This window comes from Rutilus rutilus, assembly GCF_951802725.1.
Source record: "Rutilus rutilus genome assembly, chromosome: 23".
Lineage (NCBI taxonomy): Eukaryota > Metazoa > Chordata > Actinopteri > Cypriniformes > Leuciscidae > Rutilus > Rutilus rutilus.
In genome coordinates this window covers 6026655-6051678 of record NC_140233.1, presented here as the reverse complement: position 1 = coordinate 6051678, position 25024 = coordinate 6026655, and the positions used below count along the sequence as shown (strand labels likewise).

Sequence of the window (25024 nt, the reverse complement as noted above, 5' to 3'; positions counted from 1 at the left end):
CTGAAGTTAACTTTTTTGACTTTTTACCAGACAGGTTTTTTTTTTTTTTTGGCCTCATAAAAGGTGAAAAAAAGGAATTGCACAAACATTTGTTCTTTAACTTGTAAGAATACACATTTAAGTGCTGTCAAGTTATTAACGAGATCCATAAGTAATAATAACTCTTAGAATACAGATATAGACCTAGTGCAGCTCGTATGTAAACAAATTACACGTGGCTGTGTTGATGGCTGGGCAGCTGTTAGTTACAGCGTTCAGGAACCGTTAAGCAGAACTAAATTAATATTGTTATTACTGGTGAAGTTACCGGGTAGGCTACCGGACATTTTCTCACCGGTTCCCAACTCCCAACATCTGTGCAACTGTCATTGTACTGTCAGCATTGCATGATCTCATCTCATCTCATCTCACCAACGTAGTCAGAGAAGGGCCTCATCTTTCTCTCCGATCACATACACGTTCCGAAACACTCAAACTGCACTGCTTTCACAGATGCTTTTTTTACTCCAGTAATGTGCCGCCAGATTTTTTAGCTGTAAATCCAACGAAATTGCTGACTTCGTTTAAATGTCAAAGAACAACAAAAAATTCTCACTCAGGTGATATGGATCAGGCAGAGAACATGAACCCTGGTTATATAAAAGCTTAATTATATCTCTTTTTAGCTTCTTCGGACAAATAATTAACATATGCTGACAAAACACAGGTAGACTGCTGCGACATGCGACATGTTTTGGTTCTTTCTGCCAACCAGTTCGCGCCCACGCCCATATCGTGACGTCACATTTGACTCCGGCGAACATCCCTATAGGTGCTGATACTGCTGGTATTATGATTTTGTCTTTTCGTAACGATTTTTTACTGCACGAATCGTAACTACCACAATGTTAACAGAAAATAAACAAAGTTAATAAAAGGCTGATTTGACGTTTACTTGTCTGACAGGACAGCGGTTTCTGTGTTTGCCTAGCAACAAAAAACGCAGTTCACTGCTCGTTCTGTGTGATTGGGGCAGTGCTGTGCGCCTCGCGTTTTCGAACCGGAAAAACGCGTTAGGTGTGATTGGGGCTTTACTCTATTTTGATCGCTATCATAAACATCAGTGTTTATATTTGAAATTTTAACTTTTATCCTAGTACTTCTATGATAATTTTAACTATTGTATCACAGAAATAATGATACTATGAGGTTGAAAAGACTGTTTGTGAAGCTGTTTCATGACGACTCTGAGTCAGCACAGCTTTAAATGTTGCGATGTGATTTTGTCAAAGGTTTAATAGACAGACAAAATGGAAGCAGATTGCGTGGGTGTTTGAATCGAGATCACATTTTTTTAAAGATGAATCGTGCAGCTCTATTGTCTTATCTCTCTCCCAGTATATGAGTAGCGCGAGGGCTTTTCAATGCATTCAATCTCACGTCGCTTTTACGCATCCACTTGAAAGGGATATTACGTTACTCGACACTCAAAATTTAACAACACATTTCATCCTTTGTTGGAACGAAAGTGACTTACTTCGGTCAACCTCATCTATAAGCAAGGACAAAAATAAAGCAATTTAATTTGAATTAATATCGATTCTGTAATAAAAAATTTTTTTTAAGATCGTTTAAAAAAAAAAACAACGCGATACCTAGGTGAATCGATTTTTTTCTCCCAGCACTAGTGAAGTCACTCAGAGGCCCATACGGGAGAAAATTAATAGTTGAATAAAGTCTTTATTTTATTTTTTTTGTGTGTGTACAAAAATTGTTGTCGTCGCTTGATAAACTCGCCAGAATAAAATTGCCTAGAAGCCTATGGAGGAGTGAGCCAGCTCTCATATTTCATCAAAAATATCTTAATTTGTGTTCTGAAGATGAACGGGAGTCTTACGTGGTTGGAATAACATGAGGGTGAGCAATTACAGACAGATTTTTTTGGTGAACTAACCCTTAAACACCGTTTTCATTTCATTTAAATGTTTATATGAAAATATTTGTTGTTGTTTTTTTAAGCTATAATGTAGCGTTTAAAATGTATGATAATCATATGAAATTTTCTGCTTTTTGATATACTGTAAAAGTGTGCACTTATAATTCACATGGTTGTGTTAATAAAAAAATAAAGTTGGACGAATAGTGCAGAATTTTTTTTCTAACCTTAAAATAACATTTTAACTTGAAAGAAAGTGGACATTTTATCGTTCTTTGAATGTTGTATTGATAATAACATTTTGGGGGAAAGAACGTTGCAGGAACGTTATGCTTACCTTAAGATGATGTTCCAGCAACGTTATGCCAATGTTCCAGCAATGTTATGCTAACCTTAAGATAACGTTGCATGAACGTAATGCTAACCTTAAGATAATGTTCCATGAACGTTATGCTAACCTTAAGAATGTTCCAGCAATGTTGTGATAACGTTCCGGCAACGTTATGCTAACCTTAAGATAACGTTCCAGCAACATTATGCAAACATTAAGATAACGTTCCAGCAACGTTATGCAAACCTTAAGATAATGTTCCAGCAATGTTGTGCTAACGTTCCAGAAATGTTATGCTAACCTTAAGATAACGTTCCAACAACGTTATGCAAACCTTAAGATAATGTTCCAGCAATGTTGTGCTAACATTCCAGCAACGTTATGCTAACCTTAAGATAACATTCCAGCAACGTTATGCAAACCTTAAGATAACGTTCCAGCAACGTTATGCAAACCTTAAGATAATGTTCCAGCAACATTATGCAAACCTTAAGATAACGTTCCAGCAATGTTATGCTAACCTTAAGATAACGTTCCAGCAACGTTATGCAAACCTTAAGATAATGTTCCAGCAATGTTGTGCTAACATTCCAGCAACGTTATGCTAACCTTGAGATAACGTTCCAGCAACGTTATGCAAACCTTAAGATAACGTTCCAGCAACGTTAAGCAAACCTTAAGATAACGTTCCAGCAACGTTGTGCTAACGTTCCAGCAACGTTATGCTAACCTTAAGATAATGTTCCAGAAACATTTTGCAAACCTTAAGACAATGTTCCAGCAACGTTATGCTAACGTTCCGGCAACGTTATGCCAACCTTAAGATAACGTTCCAGCAACATTATGCTAACGTTCCAGCAATGTTTTTTCTAACATTAAGATACCATTCCAGCAACGTTTCGCAAACTGGACATTTCAACATTTTTAGAACGTTTCAAGTCAACGTTCCCACAACGTTCTTAGCAAACCTTAAGACAATGTTCCAGCAACGTTATGCTAACGTTCTGGCAACGTTATGCTAACCTTAAGATAACGTTCCAGCAACATTATGCTAACGTTCCGGCAATGTTTTTTCTAACATTAAGATACCATTCCAGCAACGTTTCGCAAACTGGACATTTCAACATTTTTTGAACGTTTCAAGTCAACGTTCCCACAACGTTCTTAGGACATATTTTTGTTAGCTGGGGTGCTGAACATGCTCTGTTAAAAACCAAATGCGTTTATATCTTTCTCAGACAAACCAAGTTCATTATTTTCCATCAAAATGAAATTATTCGGATGCTTAGATGCTCATCTCATCCCCCACTTTCATTCCCTCATGAGAAGGAAATTTATCCTGGATTTATCCTGGAGTCTCAGTGGGTTAAACCAATCCCACACCTCAGCTGGTGTAAAGATGGACATGTTGAGACATGCATAAAAACACAAGCAACAGCAGAGGTTGATGATGCTTCAGTTCATTCTCTCACACACAACCAGACTGTTAGATAAGTGAGATTTATTATACTATATTATATTATATTATAGGCTATTATATTATATTATATTATATTATAGGCTATTATATTATATTATATTATATTATATTATATTATATTATATTATATTATATTATATTATATTATATTATAGGCTATTATATTATATTATATTATATTATATTATATTATATTATATTATATTATATTATATTATATTATAGGCTATTATAGGCTATTATATTATATTATATTATATTATATTATATTATATTATATTATATTATAGGCTATTATATTATATTATATGTATTGTATTATACTATATTATATTATATTATATTATATTATATTATATTATATTATATTATATTATATTATATTATATTATATTATATTATAGGCTATTATATTATACATTAAAGGGATAGTTCACACAAAAATCTAAATTCCATCATTATTTACTCCCCCAAGTCATTCTAATCTAAACTTGCATGGAGTTCTTTCTTAACATAAAGGAAGATATTTTGAAGAATCTTGGTGACCAAACAGTTGCTGGTCCCCATTGACTTCCATGTATAATCTGTACTTGGTTTCCAACATTTCTTAAAAACCTTTTCTTTTGTGTTCATAATTAATTTATTATAAATAATTTTTAAATAATTAAGACTTAATTTTCATTTTAGGGTTACCTATCCCTAGTTTTATTTAAAAATAATAATAATAATAATATCTGTCACTGTCTCTTTAAGAGATCTCCTCCCGCCCTTTGCTCAAAGTTCCGCGGTCTGTGTGAGTGTCAACACGAAACATGTGCGTGAAACACGGAAGTGAACTTCTTGTATTCAACAGATGTAAATGTATCAAATGAATATTACATTTCGGTTCTTTAAGAGTTAGTTTCATAGAATGCGCGAGACCGTATATTGTTTAAACGTCACAGACACGTCACGTCCATCAAGAAACGCGCGCCTAAAATCCTGCATTGTAAGTGTTTATCGCTCAGTTTAACGAGTTAAGTGATCATTCAGTCAGACTTTTACTAGTTAACGTGATATATGACTTATTATACCGTATAAAGGTTCAGTTTTGTGTTTTGCCAGCACTCGTAATGCAGCTGCCTGAGTTTTAGTCACATGATGTGAATGAATGACAATAGTGCCTTTACAGTGATTTACAATGCAAGATGTTATTACAAATAAATACAATTTTGGCAAAACTGCACATATTAAAGTTTGTGAAGATGGTGGTCGACACAAATGGGTTCTCAGGGGCCAGTACAGATATCCAGAAAGTATAACGCTATTTATATACTGTATATACAGTACAGGTCAAACGTTTGGAAACATTACTATTTTTAATGTTTTTGAAATAAGTCTCTTATGTTCATCATGGCTGCATATATTTGATAAAAAATCAAATCGTTCAAAAGTTTGGGGATATATATATATATATATATATATATATATATATATATATATATATATATATATATTTCTAAAAGAAATTAATACTTTTATTCAGCAAGGATGTGTTAAGTAATAGTATAAAGATTTATATTGTTAGAAAAGACTTCTATTTTTAATAAATGCTGTTCTTTTAAACTTTTTTTTTCATCAATGAATCCCGAAAAAAAAGTATCACAGGTTCCAAAAAAAATATTAAGCAGCACAACTGTTTCCAACATTGATAATAACTGAATATCAAATCATCATATTAGAGTGATTTCTGAAGGATCATGTGACACTGAAGACTGGAGTAATGATGCTGAACATTCAGCTTTGATCACAGAAAAATAAATTAGATTTTAAAGTATATTAAAACAGAAAACCATTATTTTAAGTTGTAATAATATTTCACAATATTACTGTTTTTTTTTTTTTTATCAAATAAATTTACAAAATAAATCTGTGATCAGATTACAAAAACATTAAAAATAGTAATGTATCCAAACTTTTGGCACTGGTATATGTGCAGTAATGCATGTAAATGCTTATTTGATTTCAGCAATTTGTGTGCATTTATTTTACAGTATATTTACTATTAGAAATATTTAATTTCATATTAATTAGCACATTTAAAAATATATATTAATGCATTGACTAAACTGATTTATTTATTTATTATTTATCAGTAGTGGTGGTGTCCAGGTGTGGATCCTGAATTTTACTCATTGTTAAATCTTTATTGATTCTGAACATTTCCAATTAACACCTTTCTTTCTTTCTCTCTCTTTTCTGTCACTCCAGTGCAGGGGCTTGTCTGGACATGGGACCGGTCTAGAGATGTGATCCCACCACAGTGATGGAAAGATGAAGATGAAGCTGGCAGATTCATCTCTCTGTCGATGTTCTCACTATATGTGGTTTGTAGGAGGGGCTGACGGAAAGAAAAAAGAGAATAGATGGAGAGGGAGGAGAATAAACAGGAGGAGGAGAAAGTGAAGCTGGCCACAAGTGATGGAGGAGGAGAAGAAGGCCATATTGATGGTTTTTCAGATGAAAGAAGGGTGATGATGATGGAGACGAAAGTGCATCTGGCCTGTCCGCAGTTAGAGGACTCTCCACCATTAGGACTCTCTTTTTCCTCTGACCGTACGGACACCTGGGCTCCGTCCATCTTGTCGTCCTCTTCCTCCTCTTTTCCCTGCCTCTCTCCTCCTCTTCCTCCGTCGGTGGGTCTGGATGGCGTGTTGGCTGAGGGGCGGCTGGTTCTGGATGTGTATCGGGCCGGAGGAGAGGTTCTTCCCGTGTTCTGGGAGTGTGTTCAGGAGCAGATGAGGGGCCTGCAGTACCTCAGACTGGGGTCAGAGGATGAGGGGGCGCTAGAGAGTTCACTGCGTGTCCTGCCCCGACTCACACAGCTGCGCTCGCTGGCCATCAGAGGTAAATACACACAAGATTAAACTTATTTTACTTATTCACACACACACACTCTATCTATCAATCTATCTATCTATCTATCTATCTATCTATCTATCTATCTATCTATCTATCTGTCTGTCTGTCATTCTGTCTGTCTGTCTATCTGTCTGTCATTCTGTCTGTCTGTCTGTCTATCTGTCTGTCTGTCGTTCTATCTGTCTGTCTATCTATCTATCTGTCTGTCTGTCTGTCTGTCTGTCTGTCTGTCTGTCTGCCGTTCTATCTATCTATCTATCTATTTATCTATCTATCTGTCTGTCTGTCTGTCTGTGTGTGTCGTTCTATCTGTCTATCTGTCTGTTATTCTGTCTGTCTGTCTATCTGTCTGTCTGTCGTTCTATCTATCTATCTGTCTGTCTGTCTGTCTGTATCGTTCTATCTATCTATTTGTCTATCTGTCTGTCTGTCGTTCTATCTGTCTGTCTGTCTATCTATCTAGCTATCTGTCTGCCGTTCTGTCTGTCTGTCTGTCTGTCTGTCTGTCTATCTATCTATCTATCTGTCTGCCGTTCTGTCTGTCTGTCTATCTATCTATCTATCTATCTATCTGTCTGTCTGTCTGTCTGTCTGTGTCGTTCTATCTATCTGTCTGTCTGTCGTTCTATCTGTCTGTCTGTCTATCTATCTATCTATCTATCTATCTATCTATCTATCTATCTATCTATCTATCTGTCTGTCTGTCTGTCTGTCATTCTGTCTGTCTATCTATCTATCTATCTATCTATCTGTCTGTCTGTCTGTCTGTCTATCTGTCTGTGTGTCTATCTGTCTGTCTATCTATCTGTCTGTCTGTCTGTCTGTCTGTGTCGTTCTATCTGTCTGTCTGTCTATCTATCTATCTATCTATCTATCTGTCTGTCGTTCTGTCTGTCTGTCTATCTATCTATCTATCTATCTGTCTGTCTGTCTGTCTGTCTATCTATCTGTCTGTCTGTCTATCTATCTATCTGTCTGTCTGTCTGTCTGTCTGTCTGTCGTTCTGTCTGTCTATCTATCTATCTGTCTGTCTGTCTATCTATCTATCTGTCTGTCTGTCTGTCTGTCTGTCTGTCTGTCGTTCTGTCTGTCTATCTATCTATCTGTCTGTCTGTCTATCTATCTATCTATCTGTCTGTCTGTCTGTCTATCTGTCTGTCTGTCTGTCGTTCTGTCTGTCTGTCTGTCTATCTATCTGTCTGTCTGTCTATCTATCTGTCTATCTATCTATCTATCTATCTATCTATCTATCTATCTGTCTGTCTGTCTGTCTGTGTCGTTCTATCTATCTATCTATCTATCTGTCTGTCTATCTATCTATCTATCTATCTATCTATCTATCTATCTATCTATCTGTCTGTCTGTGTCGTTCTATCTATCTATCTATCTATCTATCTATCTATCTATCTATCTATCTGTCTGTCGTTCTATCTGTCTGTCTGTCTGTCTGTCTATCTGTCTGTCATTCTGTCTGTCTGTCTATCTGTCTGTCGTTCTATCTGTCTGTCTATCTATCTATCTATCTGTCTGTCTGTCTGTCTGTCTGCCGTTCTGTCTGTCTATCTATCTATCTATCTAGCTATCTATCTGTCTGTCTGTCTGTCTGTCTGTGTCGTTCTATCTGTCTATCTGTCTGTCATTCTGTCTGTCTGTCTGTCTATCTGTCTGTCTGTCTGTCGTTCTATCTATCTATCTATCTGTCTGTCTGTCTGTGTCGTTCTATCTATCTATCTGTCTATCTATCTATCTGTCTGTCTGTCGTTCTATCTGTCTGTCTGTCGTTCTATCTGTCTGTCTGTATGTCTGTCTGTCTGTCTATCTATCTATCTATCTATCTATCTGTCTGCCGTTCTGTCTGTCTGTCTGTCTGCCGTTCTGTCTGTCTATCTATCTATCTATCTGTCTGTCTGTCTGTCTGTCTGTCTGTGTCGTTCTGTCTGTCTGTCTGTCTATCTATCTATCTATCTATCTGTCTGCCGTTCTGTCTGTCTGTCTGTCTGTCTGTCTATCTATCTATCTATCTATCTGTCTGCCGTTCTGTCTGTCTATCTATCTATCTATCTATCTATCTATCTATCTATCTATCTATCTATCTATCTATCTATCTATCTGTCTGTCTGTCTGTCTGTCTGTCTGTCTGTCTGTCTGTCTGTCTGTCTGTCTGTCTGTCTGTCTGTCTGTCTATCTATCTATCTGTCTGCCGTTCTGTCTGTCTATCTATCTATCTATCTATCTATCTGTCTGTCTGTCTGTCTGTCTGTCTGTCTGTCTGTGTCGTTCTATCTATCTGTCTGCCGTTCTGTCTGTCTATCTATCTATCTGTCTGTCTGTCTGTCTGTCTGTCTGTCTGTCTGTCTGTCTGTCTGTCTGTCTATCTATCTATCTGTCTGTCTTTCATTCTGTCTGTCTATCTATCTATCTGTCTGTCTGTCTGTCTGTGTCTATCTATCTGTCTGTCTGTCTGTCTGTGTCATTCTATCTATCTATCTATCTATCTATCTATCTGTCTGTCTGTCTGTCGTTCTATCTGTCTGTCTGTCTGTCTGTCTGTCGTTCTGTCTGTCTGTCTATCTGTCTGTGTGTCTATCTGTCTATCTATCTATCTATCTATCTATCTATCTGTCTGTCTGTCTGTCTGTCTGTCTGTCTGTCTATCTGTCTGTGTGTCTATCTATCTATCTATCTATCTATCTATCTATCTATCTATCTATCTATCTATCCATCTGCGGTCCGTCCATTTCCATGTGTTAATATTCTCTCTCTTTGTTTGAAGGACACCGTTTCCATGACCCTCAGGCTGACCCTCTCCCAGGCCTCCTCTCCTCTCTCCCCGACTCCCTCTCCTCTCTGTCTCTCCTCAATCACCTGGATCTCTCCTTCAACCGGCTCTCCTCTCTCCCTCCCTGTATTCTGTCTCTCTCTCGTCTCTCCGAGCTCCTGCTGTGTCACAATCAGCTGTCGGGTCTGCCGGAGGGTGTGGGGGCGCTGGCGTCCCTGCGGCGACTGAGTCTGCTGGGGAACCGGCTGGTGGGCCTTCCCCCGGGTCTGGGTCTCCTCTGCAGGCTGGAGGAGCTCGATGTGTCCTTCAACCTCCTGGAGACACTTCCAGAAGAACTGGGACAACTGCAGGACTTACAAAGACTGGAGCTGTCCAATAACAGACTCAGAGCGCTGCCGGAGACGCTGGGTGATGAAAACATCTAGCTAAATGAGAACATAAGATAGACTTGAATTGTTTTAATATGAAGTGAATTATGAATAATACAGACTAACCATTAGAATAATTTGTTTATCTAGTTGTTTTATGCCATGCATCTAAGGCTATTTTCATGGCAAGAACAAAGTAAACAAATTAATAAATAAATTTGGTAATTATTTTAACTCTTTCACCGCCATTGATGGAATTTTCCAGCTTTCCGTGTTTTCACTGTTATACGGTAGGGGGCGCTATTACGCATCTTCTGAAAGAGTACTGAATCTCCTGACCAAAACACAGGCCAAGAAGAAGCAGAAACAAGCGATAGCTTATGTAAACATGCATAATAATAAATAACACGATCATCAACATTAAACAGCATATAAATCAAAACTGCCTAATGTTATTGAATGAAATGTCGACCCAGGACGAGCTACAGGACTGAGGCTTTGGGGTGTTGATGAACTCGATCTACTCCATCTGTGTTTTGATCATCGTTCTGAATCCCATCCAGACGTAGTCTTTGACAAAAACGTGTTTTTCTTTTGTGAAAAATTTAGCTTTTTTAATGAAACTTACACACACATTCAACTTGATAAAAAAGAATGCATGAAGCTAGAATTATTATTTGTTTGTTTAAAAGCAGAGGGTCCGTTCTGTCTTTTGATATATTGCATGTTCAGATATTAATACAACAAAATATTCTGGGGGGCATGAAAATTTTGTGAAAATGCTGGCGGAGGCTGGCAACTTTTTTCAAAAAACACTGGCTGGGAAAGATATTAAACAATATTGAATAATTAATTTAAATTTTTATTAAATAATAAACAAAGTAGACAAAATGATAAATAATTGCCATTCAAAAAGATAAAAAATCTATATAAGATTTTTAGGTCTTTATAATAAATTTTTTTTTATTTACTTTATGTATAATTTTTCCACATGAGGATGTCCCTAGCTAAATAAACACACAAACCACTCAAACGCTTTTACATTTGTAGTGTAAACGATAATGTGTCCTGATGAGTCTCTAATGAATTGTTAATTTTTTTTAAACTATGCAGCAGAAACAACTATTTTTGAGTGAGATTTGGAGGGAAGAATCTGGTGTTTGTGACCCTGTGACTGCTGACTGATGTCTAACTCTGTGTCTCAGGATCTCTCCGCTCTCTGAGGCAGCTAGTACTCCAGAGTAATGATCTGAGGACTGTTCCAGCATGTTTGCACTCCCTCCCGCTGCTCGACAACCTGGACGTGAGGAACAACCCGCTGGGCCGACCCCCGACGCCCCCCCCGCTCGCTCACGTCACCCCAGGTCTCTCTCCACTCGCACTGCTGCTGCTTTAGTTCACCATCAATTATTGTAATGAAGTGTTTATCATACAGATATGATCTGTTAGGATTTCATCATGGATTCTGGATGTTTGTGGAATGAAACCGGACCAAACTAAGCCTGTTTGATCCCAATGAGACACTGTTTGTGTTTTATAGTTCTGGAATGTTCTGAGACCCCAGAGCTGCACCTCGGACTGGAGCAGCACAGGTGAATTGAGCCCACCTTCATTTAACAAACACACTCAGATTTAGTACACACTCAGGTATACTGTATTCAGAATGGCATTCTACTGCTAGGGATTATGCACCGATATAAATATCGGTACCGATAACCGATAATTGTTTATATTTGAAAGCCGATAACCGGTATATTGGCCGATAAATCTTACATCCAAATTCGTATATAATTTTCAGAAACAAAAGTCTCACCATTAAAAGCCACGTCCCAATTACAAATATAATGTTCTCAGTTCTCATTATGATTTTATGTAGCTTATATGACAGACTTGTGCTGAACGTAGCACTTTTTGATTTTAATGTTTTTATTAACAAGACATAGTTGCATGTACAAAGTAATAGACAAATGACACATGTTGCACTTAACTGTATTTTCCTTTTTTGAAGTGATTCCAATCATATTTCAAGCAGTTCAAATCCATCATGTTGAACAATCTGAAGTGTCTCAGATGAAGGAAATAATCCATTATTTATCAGCTTTAATATATCGCCCACATTTTCTTATCGGGCCGATAACAATAACATGTCGGCCGATACCGATAAGGTGGCCGATATATCGTGCATCCCTAACTACTATACTAGTTCTGTTTGTACATTACTGTTCAAAAGTTTGGGGTCGGTATACGTTTTTTATAATGTTTATGAAAGAAGTCTCTTTTGTTCACCAAGGCTGCATTTATTCGATCAAAAATACAATAAAAACAGTAATATTGTGAAATATCACTACAATTTAAAATTAGGGATGCCCGATCAAGTTTTTTGTGCCCCGATCCAATCCGAGTCATTGAATATTGAAGATCTGCCAATACCAAATCCTTGTATTTTCCTAGTGCTTTGTGCACACTTCAAGTACATTAAAGTTATTCAAATCAACCCGGTGTATTCAGGGATGTGCAGAGAGTTTCTCAGGGGCTCAGGGTAATTATATTTATAGGCTTACATCATATATATATATATATATATATACTACTTAAAAAATAGTATTTGGTATATATTCTATAATGTTCTGAATGTAAGTCTTCTCTGCTCATCAGTTTTCAAGTATCACCTGCTGGTTGTCACGTGTTCCTTCCTGGAGGGGCGGAGCTCTTGTTTCCACGGAGATGCGTAAACACGGTCACACAACTCCAGTGGGCGGAGAGGAGGCCAGACAGGAAGTGGGTGTGGCTAGAGGAGCACGACATCCTGTTGAGTCGACAGCTGGAGCTCCGCCCACATGGAGCCACATTTGAGAAGGTTGTAATATTTAGCTTAGATAAATATAAATATAAATACTTGCTCCTGTTTTATGATGTAAAAATAATACAGTTAATAACTATAAATTAATAAATTACAGTATTATTATATATATCGAAAAAATATGATTAATTATTATAATTAATAAATAGTGGTGTCAAATTGATTAATCGCCATTAATCAAGATGAGTTGCCAGCAATATAAATATTAATATTAATAAAATATAATAATTATAATAATTTTTATAGTGAAAGAAATCTTTTTTTATAATAACTAACACAGTTAAAACTATAAATTAATCAAATACAGTATTATAATTAATAACATATTAACAATTATAAATAGAATGTAATAAATTAAATATTATAATTAATAAATATATGAATATTATTAAAATATAATAATTATAATATTTTTTTATAGTGAAAGAAAGCTCCTGTTTTATAAGTTATAACTAATACAGTTAAAACTATAAATTAATAAAATACAGTTTTATTATTATTAATAACATTAAATATTATGAATAAAACAATAAATGAAATATTATAATGAATAATTTTTTTTTTAATATATATAATATAATTTTTTTTATAATGAAATAAAGCTGGGTTACAATTAATAACTAATACAGTTAAACTATAAATTAATAAAATACAGTATTATTATAATTAATTATATATGAACTATTATAAATAACATATAATTAATTAATTAATTATTATAATTAATAAATATATTAATATTTTTAATATATAATAATTTTATAATGAAAGAAAGCTGGTTTACAAGTAATAACTAATACAGTTAAAACTATAAATTAATAAAAATACATTATTATTATAATTAATAATATATTAACTATTTTAAATAAAATATAATTAATTAATTATTATAATAAATAAATATATGAATATTATTAAAATATAATAATTATAATACATTTTCCGGTGTCTCTCTCACCCTGTCATTCTTTTAGCCGGTAGAGGTGTGCGTCCCCTATCATAAAACACGGAAAGGTGATGTTGCGGTCCGCAGGTTTGATGGTCAGTCTTGGACGACACTACCGACTCTGACCAGGAGAGGGAGTGAGAAACACAGTTGCAGGCCTGGGGGCCGCCCAGCACGGGTGAGCCAATCAGATCGCGCTCGTCAAATATTACGTTTCATATTGTTGCAACACCGTACACCATCACGAGAGCATTACTGCACACATATACAGTCAGACCTAAATTTATTCAGACACCTTCAACATTATCACAGTTATTCACTATAGTTGTAAAATGGTAATGAAATATGACAAGAACTCAGAGTTATCAAATCAGTTGATATTTCACTGGTAGTCTCACAAATTAATTATGTTGAATAGCTGCCAGATGTTAAAGTACACAATTAGATAATACCAATTTAGGTCAACCGATTACCAAGCAATGCTTCATTTTGTTCAGTCTGTGGTGTAAAAAGGTCGCATTAGCAATTAAAGAAAAAACACTTCAGCAAAACATGGTTAGATCAAAGTGTCTGAATAATTTTTGGTCCCAAATTTTTAATATTTTTACTGGTAGTCACTGTATGAAGAATGTTTGGGTATAATATGTCACAGTGTACTTTATTTTGCTATCCTCACTTACAGAAATGAACTATAGTGTCCTGCACCCACTAGAAAATATATCAAAAATTATATCTGGTGTCTGAATAATTTTTGTTTTGACTGTATATTCTGGTGTGTGTGTGTGTGTGTGTGTATGTAGCTGGCCTGCTGCAGTGTGTCGCAGTTCTCGTGGTTCGTGGCCGTCTCTCGTCCTTTCCTGGACAGTTGCTCCGTGTCCCCTGAGGGGGCGCTGCTGGTTTCTCAGTTCCACCCGGGGATCAAACTCACTTTCCCTCCAGAATGCACAACAGAGACACGTACGGTCACACTGCAGGTCTGTTCAAGAATATACTATAATAAAATAACCACTGCTTCTAATAATGAGCTCATCATTTAAAGGTGCAGTGTGTAATCTTTAGCGGCATCTAGTGGTGAGGTTGCGAATTGCACCCAACAGAAGTTACAGTGGCACACAGGAAGTGATGTCGTCGTCTGAGACAGCAGAGAGTAGCCAGTTACAAGTACACCTGGCTGCAGCCTGCAGATCGGGGCGGGGCTGCACCTGGGGCGGGGCTGCACGTGCAGCCCCGCCCATAACGCTTCTCATTGGTTAGGGGCAAAGTGATGACGTCGATCGAGGCGGGGCCGCACCTGGTTCTCATTGGTTAGTGGCACAGTAATGACGTCGACGCCACGGTAAACAGGAAATGCGGTTGAAAACTCATGCCATATCGCGCTGACAGCGCAGGCGTTGTATTTGCGTTAAGTGGTGACATCACGCGTCTTAAAAACGCTTGCGCAAATTTGACATAATACTTTAATAAAATGATAAAGTATTAAAACAATTCTAAAGTAATAATGAAAGCAGCAAAAAGTAGTTGAGCATATATCCATAGTTTTAACTGTGTCTGATCTAAGGTAAACATAAGGAATTACAGAGTTTTTTTTTTTTTACATTCTGTTACACTTCACTGTGTAAATTACAAAATTACTGTAAACATTAATGGCACCTTATATATTTTTTATTTTAATCATTCCTCTGTAATAGTTCTTGTTTATTTTTGTGCATTAGGTTATTATAAAACATTTATGCCAATAAAGTAGTTTTAAGTTAAACTAACTAAATATAGTACATTGTCAATCTCTGTCTGTATCCCATATTATGCATGCCAACTCAAAAAAAAAAAACTCAAACCAGTGATAACTTTTATTTCAAAACAAAAATAATTGTGTAAAAGAGATATGCACACATACAGATAATCACATACATCAACCGTACACACACACGCGTACGTACACACACACACACACACACACACACACACTTGTACGTACGTACACACATGCACGCATGTACCTACACACACACGCACGCGTGTACCTACACACGCGCATACCTACACACGCGCATACGTATACACAGACAGACGTGTACGTACACACACACACGCGTACGTACACTCACACTCTCACACACACACACACACACACACACACACACACACACGTACGTACACTCACACGTATGTACACTCACACACACGTACGTACACTCACACACGTACGTACACTCACACACGTACGTACACTCACACACATACGCACACTCACACACACTCACGTACACACACACACACACACTCACGCACACTCACACACACTCACACACGTACGTACACTCACACGTACGTACACTCACACACGTACGCACACTCACACACGTACGCACACACACACGTACGCACACTCAAACACGTACGCACGCACACTCACACACGTACGTACACTCACACACACTCACACACAATCTACTCAGCCTGAAAAAAAAAAACAGTCAACCGAGCAATAGCCCTCAGCCTCCTTCTCAGAATAAAGTCCCCGCAGGACTCCCGTTCGGCCATCACCCACAGACCCAGGTGGGCAGTGCTTGTATACTTCAGTGCAGTGCAAGCACAGGGTCAGCGAGTAGGGCACCCGGAACTCTTGCCAATATTTTCTGGAAAATGCACTCCAGTTCACAACACCTAATTTAGATAAAATACAGAACAAACAATATGGAATCATTTTAAAGAGAGGCATTAACATAGTACAGAGTCATACAAGGAATTTATTTGTTATATATTTTAAACATATTATAGGAAAATGTTAGACAAGATATGCTTGAGTGTTATTGGCTTTGTCTGTAAAATACATAAGAGACTTACTTGGTTTATGAACAACAAACTTGTTAAAAAAGTTTGTCAACACAAACTTTAATTTGGCTTGAGAAAGCCTATCGTAAAAGTTTGAAATAGTTTTAAAGCTTGAAGGTTTTCATAACCTTATATTTATATATATATTTATATATATTAATAACAATAATATAAAAATACATTTAATCAATGTATTCATAGAAAAAAATATCCTACAATATATCTATATTACTATTAACTCTTAAATCCTATATTTCTTCTCCTGGTTTAGTTTTCCCACTGTATTTCTTTTTAAGGGCCTCTGTTTTAACCTATGGTTTTAACACTATATCCTAATCCCACCAAAACCACAGACACCACGCAAACGCGCGCGCGCACACACACACCACGCACACATACACACACACACACAGACCTAGCTGTCCTAGTTATTTGTGTGATATGATGAGTAAAGTTAACACTACACAATCTCATTTTTACACCAATTAACATCACACTAAACGCCACTTCAGAATTAAAAATTGTAAAATAAAATAGTAGCTTGCCTGTAATGTAGGCCTACTCACCATGCAGCGATGAACATCGGAAATGAAAACATGTTAGAATCACGTCATGAGTTTACGCCACTAACCAATGAGAAGAGATGTTGGCGGGAAGAGACGTGCAGCCCCGCCCCAGGTGCGGCCCCACCTCGATCGACGTCATCACTTGCCACTAACCAATGAGAAGCATTGTGGGCGGGGCTGCACGTGCAGCCCCGCCCCAGGTGCACCCCCGCCCAAATCTGCAGGCTGCAGCCAGGTGCTTCTCGCCAGTTAAGCAATGAGGTTTCTTTACAAAGATAAATTAAGAAATTATGTTTACTTAATTATTAAGTAAAACAATGTGTTATTGCGTATATTATTGTTACCTGTTCATCATTGTGTCAGTGTTTTATTGGCTGACTTTAGCTAGCTTCTGTGCACGAAGAACAACATAGTGACGAAACGCGTTTGTCCGTTCAGGGCCACTGTAGAAACATGTCGATGTAAGGGGAGCCGAGGTGTGTGTAGATAGAAATGCCTCATTCTAAGGTAATAAAAACATAACGCTTCATTATGTAAGGTCTTTATACACCACTGAGAACATAGTCATGTATATGATATTGCATTTCTGTCAACAGATCCTCCTAAATATTACACAATGCACCTTTAACTGTTATGATCACGTATTGCTCAATTCTGTGTTGATATATGATTTTTTTCCCCTTAGGTCCTGCAGGTGGTTCAGTCTGAGGTGAAACACCTGACCGGAGACCCTCACGCGAGTGCAAGCCCACTGCTATGCCTCTCTCAAACTCCCAGCATGCACTTCCTTCAGCCAATCACAGTCCAGATTCCTCTTCCACCTGGAGTGACTGGTATTGCAAAACGTTCACTTCTTTCTAGGAAACGGCTTAATTGTTAAACTGAGCAGATCTTAATCTTATTAGAGACTCATTCCTGCCTGAGATTTAAGTTTACAGACATCAGCGGTTTAACTTATGCTAGACATTAAAGCTGCTAAACAAATGAGGAATGTGTACAATGTGCTCATTATATACAGCAGCCTTCATTTGCACTTTCAACACTAGATCTATTGTTTTAGCATTTCAGACTCAGGTTCTATTTTGTCAAATGTCTTTATTTATTTATTTTTTGTTAATGACACGCTTTGCTTATTTTTATTTAATTCAGGGGTTTCCAAACTTTTTTGTCAGCCGAACCCCCTTAGACATAAAATATTAACTTAATATTTTGAGTTAATATTTTAATAATTTAACAATACTTTCACACCTTCAAAGTTCTCTGATGTCAGTTCAAGGTCACATGATATACAAGTAAATAGATAAAATATTTAAAAAAAATTAAAGTAAGTGTTTTATTTTGACTTTGTTGCTGGACTGAAAAGTGAACTCAAATAGTAGGGTTCTAGTCCACATTACTTTGTACACATTACACATTACAATTATATTTTAATAATTATTATTATGTTGTAGCAAATTATATAAAAAAGAAATCCTTCAGAATAATAAAAGAAAATACTGTATGTATACCCTAGTGAAAAATAAATATACTACAATCTAAAATCTAAAAGTATACTACAAATACACACACATATATATATATAGTTTGTGTATAAAAATGCTCATGTTGTCACATGACCTCACTACATCACATGCAAGTGGTATCCGATTCAAGAAAATCACAGTTGATATTGTTTGTCATAATTTATTTTATGGAAATGTAAGGTCATGTCATGGGAGACAGTGTTTGGTGCTGTTTACACACTGCAAAACTAGTATGAGTAGTGTGGTAATGTGCTCTGAATAAAGCAATGGTTTTAGGTTCATATGTGTGTGTGTTCAGGACACATGGTGGACATGTCCCGTTTGCACCTGATGCACGGCGACCCCACGGCCCACACCTGGACTGACGTCACCGCTCAGGTGTCCCTCTACGTCACGCACATCTACGCCGTCTTCTCAGTCACACACTTCTCATGGTGAGCAGCAAAGAAGCTCACCAAGGCTGCATTTATTTGATCAAAAATACAAATATTATTACAATTTCAAGTTTTCTATTTAAAAATATGTTAAAATGTAATTTATTCCTGTGATCAAAGCTGAATTTTCAGCATCATTACTCCAGTCTTTAGTGTCACATGATCCCTCAGAAATCATTCTAATATGATGATTATTATCAATTATTATTATTGGTACTCAATTATTAATAATGGTTCTTGTTATTATCAGTGCTAAAAAAGTATAAATCAATGCTAAATGCTTATAATCAATGTTTTTGCCTCTTCATATTTTTGTGGAAACCGTGATACATTTTTTCCAGGATTATTTGATGAATAGAAATTTTAAAAGAACAGCATTTATTTAAAATGGAATTTTCTTTGTACCATTATAAATGTCTTTACTGTCACTTTTGATCAATTTAATGCTTCCTTGCTGAATAAAAGTATTATTATGTTTAATCTTACTGATCCCAAACTTTTGAATGTTCGTGTATCACATGTTCCACAAAAATATGAAGCAGCACAACAGTTTTCAACATTGATAATAATCAGAAATGTTTCTCGAGCATCAAATCATCATATTAGAGTGATTTCTGAAGGATCATGTGACACTGAAGACTGGGGTAATGATGCTGAACATTCAGCTTTGATCACAGGAATAAATTACATTTTTAAATATTCAAATAGAAAACATTTATTTTAATTTGAAATAATATTTCACTGTTTTACTGTATTTTTAATCAAATAATTGCAGCCTTGGTGAGCAGAAGAGACTTCTTTCAAAAACATAAAAAAATCGTAATTATTCCAGACTTGTGACCGGTAGTGTAAACGCATACAGTGTGTGTGTGTGTGTGTGTGTGTGTGTTCAGGTACTGGTTGTGGTACACCACTCACAGGTGTGTCAGTGGTGTTGTCAGGAAGATGTATCACCGCTTGAAACAGTTCCGGGTTCGATTCCTGGCGCTACAGAGAAAAAACGACCCAGAGCAGGTTCTGCTGCAGTGCCTGCCGTCTGACAAGGTGAGTGTGTGTGTGGGGTTGCTATGTGGTTTCTAGGGTGTTCTGGGTAAGCCGTGGTCTAGACCTTTAAGTTGCGTTTTAATTGCGTTTCCTGTCTCCTGCATTCACAACATGCATTGCGAATGAATGGAAGTCAATGTAATGAAAAGTGCAATGCAATTCAAGTCTGTGATATTCGTTTTCCAGGAAGTCAATCTATGAACTTCTTAGTAATTATAGGCTCTAATTTCATTAAAATGATACGCTACAGTCTTAGCAGTGCTTGTTGGTGTCTCTCTTCAGGCTGAAAGCAGGTTGTCGTCTCTGTCGGAGCAGTACGAAGGTCCTCAGCCGTCTGAGTTGTGTATCCTGCTGGAGGGAGAACAGTTCTTCGCTGGCTTTGAGAGAGGCATCGACATCAGCGCAGGTGCTGGACACAATAAACACGCCTCAACCTATACAGCATGAACAGATGCAAACTATTAAACATAGTAAAGTTAACCCGAATGGTTGTGTCCTCAGACCGTCCTGACTGTAAAGAGGGCAGACTCTCATTCACCTTTTACTCTCACCTGAAGAACATTAAAGAGGTCCATGTGTGCCCGATCAGCCCGCAGCAGGGCCCCGTGAGAGGACAGGTGAGACAGGGTTGATCGTTGTTAGATCAGTCCAGTATTTCAGCTGCGCAACTCACTTGTCTTCCATGGCTGTGTCTGAAATCGCCCCCTATAGCCTTAAATAGGGCACTATTTGAGGGGATAGTAGTGTAGTGGTGTCTGAAACCATAGTGGACGTTATCAAGTGCACTCATTCAATCCCACAATCCACCGCAATAACGAGTGTACAACCGATGTACGCTCAACGGCTAGAGAATACCCATAATGCACTGTGATGGTCACGCCGAATGAATTCCTGTGTCTGACCAGAAGATGGCGCCGCATCTGAATCATCCATCCATCCATCTGTTTTCCAAACCGCTGGTCCAATGTGGGTACAGCGTAATATCATACAGGTATAACTTCCTATTTATTGATTATTAAACTGTTTAATTAAGGTTTATACTGCTAGTTTCCATGACAGAGTTCAAGATCAATCTAATCATAACTACTGGAGCTGCCAGTTTGCTAAACCTCAGATGATTATTAAACAGCAGAAACTATGCAAAAGCAGCCGCCCTGTCGACACACTCAGTGTCTGAATTCACTCTCGTTTTCAATCACTCCTTTAAATGATCTATATTAGTGGACTGATGTAGGGAATAGTGAACGAGGGTACAGGGGGTGATTTTGAACACAGCTCATGTTCTTCTCAAATGCAAAGCGTTTGGTTAGCTCCTTCCACTTTGGAATCTCATTGGTCGAACATATAGCTTTGCATATTGACCTCATATGTGATCTGATCAGATGTGATGATGATGTTGTTGTGATGATTATCACTTTTACCTCTCTTGTAAAAAGACGTTTTCCTCCAGGTTTCATTTTACAGGGGTGAAGTGCCTATGGATCTTCCAGAGGAAGTAGCAAGTAAAAGAAAAGGTCACGACAACCAGTGGATGGCGACGCTTCCTCTGCGGATTCCTGTGAGCGATCTCGAAAACCAATAATGTTTCAAAATCGGTCACTTATTAGTTTCCCTTTTTTGGTTAGGAAGCTGCTTATGTAGAGAGTAGACAGCAAGGCAGTAGAATTTAAACTATGATAGATAAATACGAATTGTTTGATCATATTTTCACACACAGAACGCTGACTGTGATGGGAACATCTCCGGCGAGCTGAACCTGGGCGACCCGGAGAGCGGCTACCTGACACAGGCCAACCTGCTGTACATCTCCTTACGCATCAACCAGGAGTGGCAGAATATCGGCATCAACCTGGGCATCGGCTACAACCAGCTGGAGCGAATCCGAAACCAGCACAGGTGGGCATCAGATCAGAGCCGGTGAGGAGTGTGTGAAAGAGCCCGCCAGCAGATGGCGCTGTAAATCACACTGATCTTCATTAAAGGACAGATTTTACAATTCTGCTGATCAGTGAGTCCGAGGTATAACGAATGCACAATATTTGGAGAAATATTGTGTGGCATTCACTGTTGTCAAATGATGCACTCATTTCAGATTTCAAAAGGACAGTGATAACAGATTATACATAAATTGTATTTATTGCAGCATTAGATATCCGTTAACACTGATGACTCATTGAATATTAATTACATTTATGGCTGGATAGTGCAGGAATTATTACCAAACCAGATCAGTATGACTTCATTAATATTCATGAGCTTTTTTTTTTTTTTGGCCTTTCTTTGCTTTTATTGAGATAGGATAGTAGAGAACTGACAGGAAGAGAAGAGGGGGAGAGGATCGGGAAAAGTCGAACTCGGGTCGCCTGAAGCGCAGCAGTGCTACATGTCGGAGCATTGACCCTGAGGCTATCGGCTCCAACATCATGAGCTTTTTAGGACCGATTTCAGAACCAAATATCATAAGTTTTTTGTTTTTTGAGATTGGTTTGCTCTATCACAGACATGTTTGCGCTGGTATAAAATCACTATGGGAAATGCATTACAGAGAAAGAGAGAGGCAGTGTGAAAATGAGTGATGGAGGAAAGCAATTTAGACAACAATGGTGAATTTTGAGTGTTTGGTTTTGATCAGTCAGCCATCTGGGACACTGCAGGAGACGGGACACATTCACACGCATGCATGCACACTCATTTTCTCAAGCCCTCTATGTTATGACCCTCTTTTCTGTAGTCTGTTCGTTTTTCCGTCTTTGCACCCCTGTATCTCTCAAGTCAACTTAAATTTCAAGGTTACACTGTATTTTAAGGTGTCCTTGTTACACTGTAATTATACATTTGAGTAACATTAATTAAGAACATGTGCTTACTATAGAGTTAGGATTAGGGTTTGGTCAGTTGCATGTAATTATGCCTAATTTACTGTTATTACTATAGTAAGTACCAGGACAATGTAAAATAAAGTGGTACCAATATCAATAAATGTGTTCTAAAAAGCAACAATATAGCAGACAAAATTATATAAATTATGAAAAATGTAATTAATTCTGAAGTGTTGCGATCAATAAAAGTGCAAAGAAATGTCAGCATAAATGAGGCACAAAATGCATTTATTTATTTCAAGGCATATGACATTACATTTATATGAATAATTGTATGCCTTATTTATTTAGGCTCTATATATAATAATTATGAGAGTGCCGTTTTAAATGTTTGATTACGTTAATGAAATTTGGGGGTTAAAATTTGGGAACTGTTATCAGTGCAAAATTACCTTACTTATTTATGCTCACTTTTCTTTTTTTCTTTTATTTATCACAACATTTCATTGTATATTTTATTATTTATTATTATTTACCTAATTTTAGGTATTTTAGGCACAAAAAATTGCAATAGTAATGCAAATAAAATGACATCTCCATGTGTTTGTTTTGTCAGGGACAACTTTGGGGCCCAGGTATTGGCGATGCTCTTTCATTGGGCGAGAGAGCAGCAGGGGGCGGGGCCTGGGGCGGTGCAGCGGCTGGTGAAAGCACTGGTGGACAGTGGCAGGCGGGACCTGGCGGAAGAAGTACAGGACGTAGTGACTCTGGGAAAGAGGAAGTATGAGGAATCACTAAAGCGAGTCGGGCTGGAGACACCAGCTACCTCTGCAGACCCTCAGTCCAGCTGACACACACACACACACACACACACATGATCGTGCTGAGAGCGGATGCCAAGAACATGACAAACAGCAGCACTGGAGACACACATGGACATATAGTGTCTCTTCTCAGGTCAGCTGTCTGTCTGAATGATGTCTCAAGAACTCTGTGTCCCGCTTTATTCATAGTGAGACACAATGTAGCACACAATGGACCTTATCCCTGTTACAGGTTCAAGAAACAATCAAAAACATGTATGCATGTGGGTGAATCTCATGTAGCCTCTCAAAAAGGGTCATATTTCACCTCAAAATCAATTCAAAATGAATGAAATTAAACTAACTTATTAGGAAACAGGCAGAAAATATATTTTGCACAAGGAAAATTAAGCCATTAATAATTGTTATTGTGGCATTTTCAGTACAAGCCCATTTTATCTCCAAATTCTCATTACTGTAATGCTTCCAGATTTTACTAATTTCTATTGCCAAAGTTTTCAGTGGCGATCCTCGTCGCTGTAATACGGTATTTTTTTATGTATTACAATAACGATATGTGTGTGTGTGTGTATATATATATAAATATATACAAAGTTAAATATATATATAGATATAATTTTGTATGGTTACCAGAATGCTGTGTTTTTTTGTTGCATTTAATCAATTTGAAATAATTGCAAAAATGCTCAGAAGAATATGCAAAAAAAAGAAAAGTTTAATAGTCAGAAGGGGATTTATACAATAACCCTAGTTTTACAATTTTTTACAAATTAAAATAAATTGAACACAATTGTATGTCACAAATGTGCAAATATTGAGGCATTTAATAATAATAATAATAATAATGGAGATCATAATAGTGCAAAAAATAAAACCACATGGTCATAACCTTAAGAAATCATATATATATATTTCTATGTATGTGTGTGTGTGTGTGTGTGTGAATGGCGTTTTAATTATTTATTTTTTTGCTTTACGTAAATGACAGTTTGGGGTAAAAAGTGCTTATTTGTCATGAAATGAATGCAAAAATAAAAATAGTCTTAGTCTTTTCTTTATGCAAAATCAACATCTAATGTTTGTTGTAGTGCAGTTTGACCAGGACGTGTTCTTGACAGGCCTCGTGACATTCATCCTTCCTCGCACAGCATTATGAACATCTGGACAATCCAAACTACATGATTCAATTATTAAATCAGTGATGTTCACTCTTCTGTGGTGATTTTTTGTTGTTGTAACAAGTGGGGTGTATTCCTAAATCCAAAAGGCACTCCAACACTTTGATGTAGGATCCTTATATCCCCTATATTTAACTCAAGGTCACCGTTGCGTCACGGCGATGACGTCAGAAAGCGTTCTACGTTAACATCAGAGAGATCTGAGGGCTTCGTGACCAGTAGGA

At 37.1% G+C, this 25024-nt stretch overlaps 1 protein-coding gene across 1 annotated transcript; it reads left to right on the top strand.

The window, feature by feature from the left end:
* Window positions 1–4531: 4531 nt before the first annotated feature.
* pidd1 (p53-induced death domain protein 1) lies at window positions 4532–24791 on the top strand. Its single transcript, XM_084396534.1, has 16 exons — window positions 4532–4714; window positions 5977–6612; window positions 9401–9814; window positions 10980–11138; window positions 11315–11366; window positions 12430–12631; window positions 13609–13758; window positions 14381–14554; window positions 17664–17811; window positions 18800–18935; window positions 19829–19979; window positions 20262–20385; window positions 20481–20596; window positions 21430–21537; window positions 21697–21875; window positions 23415–24791. The coding sequence occupies exons 2-16, from the start codon at window positions 6132–6134 to the stop codon at window positions 23647–23649; spliced, it is 2829 nt and encodes a 942-aa protein (XP_084252660.1). The 5' UTR covers window positions 4532–4714; window positions 5977–6131; the 3' UTR covers window positions 23650–24791.
* The last annotated feature ends 233 nt before the right edge of the window (window positions 24792–25024 follow it).

Coding starts and splice junctions, on each gene's coding strand:
- pidd1 (XM_084396534.1), top strand. CDS start 6,132: ATGGAGAGGGAGGAGAATAAACAGGAGGAGGAGAAAGTGAAGCTGGCC. Junction 12,632..13,608: donor ATGGAGCCACATTTGAGAAG/GTTGTAATATTT, acceptor TCATTCTTTTAG/CCGGTAGAGGTGTGCGTCCC. Junction 21,538..21,696: donor CGCTTCCTCTGCGGATTCCT/GTGAGCGATCTC, acceptor TTTCACACACAG/AACGCTGACTGTGATGGGAA.